Source organism: Capra hircus, chromosome 19, assembly GCF_001704415.2.
Source record: "Capra hircus breed San Clemente chromosome 19, ASM170441v1, whole genome shotgun sequence".
NCBI lineage: Eukaryota > Metazoa > Chordata > Mammalia > Artiodactyla > Bovidae > Capra > Capra hircus.
The window spans coordinates 54664203-54671270 of record NC_030826.1 but is presented as its reverse complement, the minus strand read 5'-3'; the positions used below and the strand labels follow the sequence as shown (position 1 = coordinate 54671270).

Genomic DNA, 7068 nt, shown 5'->3' with positions numbered 1-7068 from the left:
CTAATTCAGAAGATGGAAGCTCAGTGTATATAAATAAACTTTGTTTTTAAATATCTAGAGTTGAGAGCCAGTACCTGTACAGAAACAAATTAAAGTTTTAGTTAGGTCAATTAATTTATGGAAAAACTTTTTTTTTTGTTTGTTTTCAATATTGGTGTCTGAGAAAGTCTCATTTTCTCCTTTCCATTATATTTAATGTACATTAACATTAGTTTACATCTTCAGAAAGCCAAGGTTTTGGCCTAAAAACGTAGGGAAAGGCTGTTGGGCTTTTGGGGTGTGTTGGACTGGAAGGAGGCATGAAGAGATTACATTACACTTCAATAAAAAGCCAAAAAAAAAAAAAAGTGTAGCGGCTTGAAAGTTTAAAAAAATAAACAATTTTGAGAGTTGAGCAGCTTCAAAGACTCTGTTTCCTATTTTGATCACTGTGTTTCTCGAGATGACCACATCTTTCAGAGGAAGTGAGTCAAAGCCACTCTGTCTTGCTTTTCCAGCTGAGCATGTTCAGTTTCAATGAAGTAATGAATGAACTTGGCCGCACCACCCCCCAAGACTACAACAGCAAATAGAGGAGCCTCAGCCAATCAGCTGGCACTCAAGGTTTTCAAGTTGAGTTCAAACAGACTCACGGGAGACCAATCAGATGGCGCGGCTCCGCCCCAAACGCCGGGTCGGGGCCAATCAGGAGCCCAGACGAGCCAAAACACAGCGTCTGGCCAATGCCCGGGAGCCCCACAGCGCCGACGTCCGCCAATGGGCGCGGCCAGGCAAAAAGAGAAACAGTGCGGGCCCGCAGGCCGCAGGATTCGAATCGAACGTCCGCACGGGAACCGGGCCCCGGCCGAGCGGAGCGGGCCAATCAGCGGCGGCGGCTCTCGGCCCCCGAACGTTGGGACACGCGGCCCCGCCCCGCGCTGTTGTTTGTGGTGTCGGCCGGCAGCGCGAGTCGGACAACAACACTCGCCAGGCGGGCGGCGCGGCGGCCGAGGGTCCGGAGGCCGCGGGCGGCGGCGGCGAGCGCGAGCGGAGGGCAGCCGGCCTCCCGCGGCCGCCGAGCCCGGGAGTGCGCGCCGGCCGGAGCCATGTCGGTGAACATGGATGAGCTGCGGCACCAGGTCATGATCAACCAGTTCGTGCTGGCCGCGGGCTGCGCGGCCGACCAGGCGAAGCAGCTGCTGCAGGCGGCCCACTGGCAGTTCGAGGTGCGTGTGGGCCGAGAGCCAGCGCTCCCGGGCAGTCCCGCTCGCTGGCCGCCGGCGCTGGGGCCGGGGTGCAGGCCGGGGCGCCCGGCCGCGCGCCGCGGAGGGAGAGGGGGCAGGGAAGCTCTATGTATATCGCCCGGTCCGGCGATCGGCGCCCGCGTGGGGCGTGGGGCCCTGCCGCCTGGGACCCTCGCGGGGCCTGGGGGACGCCCCCTCCGAGCGACGCGTGTCTGCGGGCCAAAGGGTCGGACCCGGAGGCCCGGGAGCGCAGCGCCACGGACACCGCGGAGGGTCCCGGCCGGTGGGGCGGGTGGGCTTCGACCCTCGTTAACCGCCACCATGCCGCTGTGTTTGTCCGCAGACCGCCCTGAGCACGTTTTTCCAAGAAACCAACATTCCCAACGGCCACCACCACCACCAGATGGTAAGTGTGGCCGGGCGCGGCGGGCGGGAGGGCCGGCCTCGCCGCTACGGCGGCGCACCCGGGGCGGCCGGGGGCGCAGCGCACCGGAGCGGCCGAGCGCGCGGGCCGGGGGCCGCTGTCAGGCGCCGGCGGTGACAGCCATGTTGCCGGGGAGCGCCGCGCCGCGTTGTAAACAAAGAGCCAAAATGTCTTCCAGGAAAGAGCGGCTCCCGGGGCCGGCCGGCTCGCCCAACTTTGCGGTCAGGTCTCCGGGGCCACTATGGCTCGACCTGAGGCCTTGTGCCCCGGCGATCTTCCTAGGCCAGGGGCTAGGAGGGTGGCTGGAGGAGTAGCCAGGAGGCAGGTAGGGGGAGGGGGCTCGGAGGATAACTAGATATCCCGGGAGGGGGAAACGGAGGGCGGGAGCGAAGGGCCCCCCCTCACCGCACGGGGACTGGGACCTGGGGGTGTCTGTTTATGGAGCACCATTTCTTGCTCTTGAGTGGCAGCAACCCCCCCTTCTTCCAAACAGCCCAGCTCTACGGGGAACAGGAAAGGGACAAGTCCATTCTGGCCTGGGAGCTGGGCTCTTCCCAGGTAGTTAGGTCCACTCTTTCCTGTTCATGGGAAAAGACCTAACCCTGAGCCGCCTGGAAGACTTACAGGTTTTTGACTAGATAAGCCAAGAATGCGTTTAATCTCTATAGGTGAAGGCGTATAAAGCACAGGAAACAGAAGTGGTTCAGGCCTGGATTTTCTTTCTTCTCTTTTCCAAGTTGGCCCCAGGCCTGGGCCTTTGCCCTCCTGGCCATAAGGCATCCTGCTCTCCATTGGGCACAGGACATCCCTTCACTTTAGAGGTTTGACTGCCTCCTCCTCCCCCTCTAGTTACCAGTTTGCCCTGCTGGGGAGGAGGCCCCCCCGCCCCCCCATAGGGATCGTAAAATACACTCCGGATCTATTGCGGCTTCTGAAGTGTATTTTTTGCCATTTCTCATGCTCAGTGTACTTGCCCACAGCTCCCTTCTCAGAGTGGCCGTTTGCCTGGAGAAGCTGCCATGAGTTCCTCTGCTGTGTCTTGTTCTTGATGCCATGTATTCATCTAGTTACAAAGGACAAGTGGCGGTGGGGGGTCTGTTTTGACCCCTTTAACCAGCTTTTCTCTTGGAATGGCTTGTTGTGTATGAATCAAAAAACAAAACTGCATTGGAGTATGATGAGAATTATGCTGGCCGCAGGATTGGCAGTTGAAGCCAGGCTCTTGGTAAAACCAAGAGGGGTTCATCTCCATGGGGGCCTCCACCTGCACCTGACTGAGGGGAAGCTGCCTCCGTGTCCTCTCAAAGGGGGCCTCAAGGTTTGTTCCATCAACTGGTCATTTCAAAAGGCCCAGGCTTCCGGCTCAGTGGCTCTGGGCTGCCTTCAACAGAGAGGCTCGCCTGTGAGAGCCGGGACTGGTGATCCTTTTAGGTTCTGTTGCTCTTTCCCTGCAAATCCCCAGGGTTTGTAATCCTTTTGAAGCTTCCCTTGAGGCCTGTTGCCGGTTTTGATTGTTGTCTCCCATGAGTGTACCATGTATTGAGTACCTCACCAGCACCTGAGCGAACACCATCCCTGCCCTCTTGGAGCTGGTCATTTTTTTAAGAGATAATAAATCAAAGGAAAATGTTACGTAAAAATACCAGAAGTGCCCCAGGCCATGAGTAACTGATAAATAGTCCGGTAGATTACTGGACATCAACAGTTGGAGGCATCTTCCCAGATGAGAGGGGGATGGGCTCCCAGGTTAGATTTGGAAGGGCTAGGAAGAGGAGAAAAACACTGGCCAGGAAACAGTGGCTGTTCAGAGGGGGCAGCGGGCGCTGGGTGTGCTTGAGAGCTGGGAAGCGCTCTCCGTAACTGTTAGATAGAGCTGGACTTGCATAGGACTTGGTCCAAACCCCTGGCTTTATAGAAGCAGAGAGAAGCTCCAGAGAGGTTAAGGAAGCTGCCTGAGCTCACACAGGCAGGCAGGCACAGGCCTGCTCCAGATCGCTGGCTTGTGGACGGGGAAGTCGGTCACGATGCTGTGATGCAATTGGCTTCTGCCCCCACCCCCCATTCATTGTTTTCCTGCTGCCGAGAAGTCAGCCCTGGAAGGGGGGTGGTGGTGGAGGAATAGTGAAGGGAGGAGGGAAGTGGTCTGGGTGGGGCCAGGCCTGCTGCCCTGGGTCCTGTCTGTGGCCTCCCCGGAGAGGACACGGGTTGGAGCCCTAGCTGCTGATGGAGGGGCCAGCCCAGTTAATCAGAGAGGGTTGCCCCCTCCCCCCCCCCGCCACCCCCCCTCCCCCGCTGCCGTGGGCCTGTCCCCATTTGGGGGCTGGGGTTTTTAACTGCAGAGCTGTGTAAGCTCCGACTGCAAGGTGAAGAGTCCTCAAATCTTGCTCCCTGAGCCCTGTGCCTGGGGGAGGGGCTGGTGTTGCTAAAATTAGGAGAAATTCAAAGAAGGGCTCCCATGGCTTCCTGGGAAAGGGAGAAGCGGCCGTGGGGGTCACAACAGGCTCTGCAAGCCGTGTTCTCAGCTGCCTCCTCCCTGGGCCCCCGCGAGGTGCTCCTGGATGGCACCTCTGTGCTCCCCACATGGCAGGGGCGGGAGGGAGGGTCTGCTGTCCCTGGTGTTTGCAAGGAGGCTGCCAGTTATGGCACACCAGCCCAGCCCCTGCCCTTCCTGGCTGGAGTCCCTGCTCAGGGTTGTGGCAGAAGACAGCAGAGGTTGGCATATTTGCAACTACCCCCGGGAAGAGGGCTGAGAGGGGCTGAGTGGACTCACCCAGACACTGGCAGCGAGTCGCCGGGGACACCGGAAACCGACATCGCTGGTTTTTGTCCTTGGGGGGCCTGGGCATGAAGTTGCGCTAGATTCACTAATTGCAGATGAGTAGGGGCTCGGAGAAGGCATTGGCACCCCACTCCAGCACTCTTGCCTGGAAAATCCCATGGACGGAGGAGCCTGGTGGGTTGCAGTCCATGGGGTCGCTAAGAGTTGGACACGACTGAGCAACTTCACTTTCACTTTTTACTTTGATGTATTGGAGAAGGAAATGGCAATCCACTCCAGTGTTCTTGCCTGGAGAATCCCAGGGACGGCGGAGCCTGGTGGGCTGCCATCTATGGGGTCACACAGAGTTGGACATGACTGAAGCGACTTAGCAGCAGTAGGGGCTGGGTAGAGGTTAAGAGCTTGGGCCTGAAGACCTAGGAGTTTCCTGGGTTCCGGCTGCTCAGCTTGTGTCCTGCAGTGGTATGCTTTAAGTATTTGGCTGTATCGGGGCAGGCGGATTTAGTTGCCCCGTGGCTTGTGCAATCTTAGTTCCCTGACCAGGGATTGAACCTGCTTCCCCCGTATTGGGGGCAGATTCTTAACCACTGGCCCATCAGGGAAGTCCCTGCCGTGCTGTGTTTTTGGTCAACTGATTTGAGCTCTGGGGCTTGGTTTCCGCATCTCCATCACAGAAAGAATAATCAGAAAGACCTGGCATTCCCATGAGAAATGTGATGAGGCAGAGGCCCTGACACCTGCCGACCAGCACAGCTCCCCCTGGGCTGGCCTTGGAGGGAGATCCCGGATCTGGCTGTCTTCCTTTGACTGACCTCCCCGGGACATCTGAGGGCAGGTTATTGAAGAGCCAGCTGGGTTTTCACCCTGGCTGAAGCACTAAGCAGTGGTACCCTGGGCTTCCTCACTTGTCTCAGCTTTAATCTGACATCCTAGCTCCTGGCTGGAATTAACCATTTGCTTCTGACACTTGGGGCGTCATTCCCAAGCATCAAGAAACACTCTCTGGGGACTTCCCTGGTGGTCCAGTAGCTAAGACTCTGTGTTCCCAATGCAAGGGGCTTAGGTTCGATCCCTGGTCAGGGAACTAGATCCCACCTGCTGCAACTAAGACCCAGCATAGCCAAGCAAATAAATATTTTTTCAAAAAATAAACACTTTGGTTTTGACAAAAATTGTAGGAATCTGCCCCCATGTTTTTGGTTTTTAGCGGCTCCGTGCAAGGAGTGCTTTTGTGCTGTTGAAACCTCTTTTGGACTGAACAATGGGAAATAAAAGAGGGTCAGGCCTGGGTGAGCCCCACGGGAAGGCAGGCTCTGTAGGACCTCGGATTGGGGATTGGGGAGGGGGGCCCACTTGGGCAGCCCTCAAAACCCCTGTGTTCTCTCCCAGCAGATGTGTACCCCCAGCAACACACCTGCCACACCGCCCAACTTCCCTGACGCGCTGGCCATGTTCTCAAAGCTTCGCACCTCCGAGGGCCTGCAGAGCAGCAACAGCCCCATGACTGCCGTGGCCTGCTCACCCCCTGCAAACTTCAGCCCCTTCTGGGCCTCGTCCCCGCCCAGCCACCAGGCCGCCTGGATCCCGCCCTCCTCCCCCACGGCCCACAGCTTCCACCACCTCCACCACCCACAGCCCACGTGGCCCCCCGGAGCACAGCAGGGGAGCACGCAGCAGAAAGCCATGGCGGCGATGGACGGCCAGAGATGAGACTGGATGCCGCCGGGCGCTGGGCTGGAGCTAGGGGGCAATCCAGGGGCGGGGGGGAAGCTGGGCGCGCGGGGGTTTCCTGAAGATCGCACTGGAAGATTTTATATAAGAGAATTTTTGTGGGTGGGGGGACAGTAAACTTCCTGAGCCACTTGGATCCTTCAGGAGTTTCAAATCAGGCAAGCTTTTTTTTTTCCTCTTTTTAATATATAACTATAATATATATATGAATATATAAAAATAACTAATGTATGTGAGAATGGGGCTGGCCGATGGGGTGTTGGGTCAGCGGGGAAAGGCCAGGGGAGCCACCCAGTGGGCCAGCACCCCTTCCTCCAACCCCAGGCCCAGGGCAGGTGCTGGGGAGCCAGGTGGTGTGACTGCAGTCACTTGGTCTGCTCACTGCCTCTTTTCAAAGGTCACACCTTCTGGAATCAGGCGAAGGACCACGGCCTTCCCACTCCCCGTGGCAGCTGTGGGAGGGACTCCTGGTGGTGCTGGGTGTCTGAAGGTGTGGGGGCCGCTGCCCACCCCCGGTCAGCAGCGCTCCGGCCCGCGTCGCCTCAGCGGCTAGCTGTGCAGGGCTCATGTAGGACTTGTGAGCCAGCCCCCAACCCCAGGGCCGCCCTGCCTCTCCCACTGTGTTCCCGGCCGTGGACAGCAGAGCGGAGGGCTTGCCTTTGGATGGAATTCCCAAATCAAATCATCTCACCAGGGTGAAATTTTAATTTAAAACTTAAAGAGACTTTTCTAACTTCCCTGGTTTGTGGTGCCTTTATTTGCCTTGGAACGGAGAGCGTGTTTCTTGGGCAGAGGGGTGGGGGGCCCTTGGCTGTGCTGCGGTTCAGGGGACCAGCCTCATGGCCATGCGGTGGGGTCAGGTGTTCTGACAAGGGGGCTGATAGGTCGGGGTGAGGAGAAGGAGGAACAGG

General features: G+C 57.8%; 1 protein-coding gene across 2 annotated transcripts; it reads left to right on the top strand.

The window, feature by feature from the left end:
* UBALD2 (UBA like domain containing 2) lies at positions 771-6895 on the top strand. 2 transcript variants are annotated; one of them, XM_018063755.1, is made up of 3 exons: positions 771-1205; positions 1567-1629; positions 5819-6895. In XM_018063755.1, the coding sequence occupies exons 1-3, from the start codon at positions 1086-1088 to the stop codon at positions 6134-6136; spliced, it is 501 nt and encodes a 166-aa protein (XP_017919244.1). In that variant the 5' UTR covers positions 771-1085; the 3' UTR covers positions 6137-6895. The 2 variants fall into 2 exon arrangements, with proteins under 2 accessions (XP_017919244.1, XP_017919242.1); XM_018063753.1 differs by having other exon boundaries at positions 5816-6895.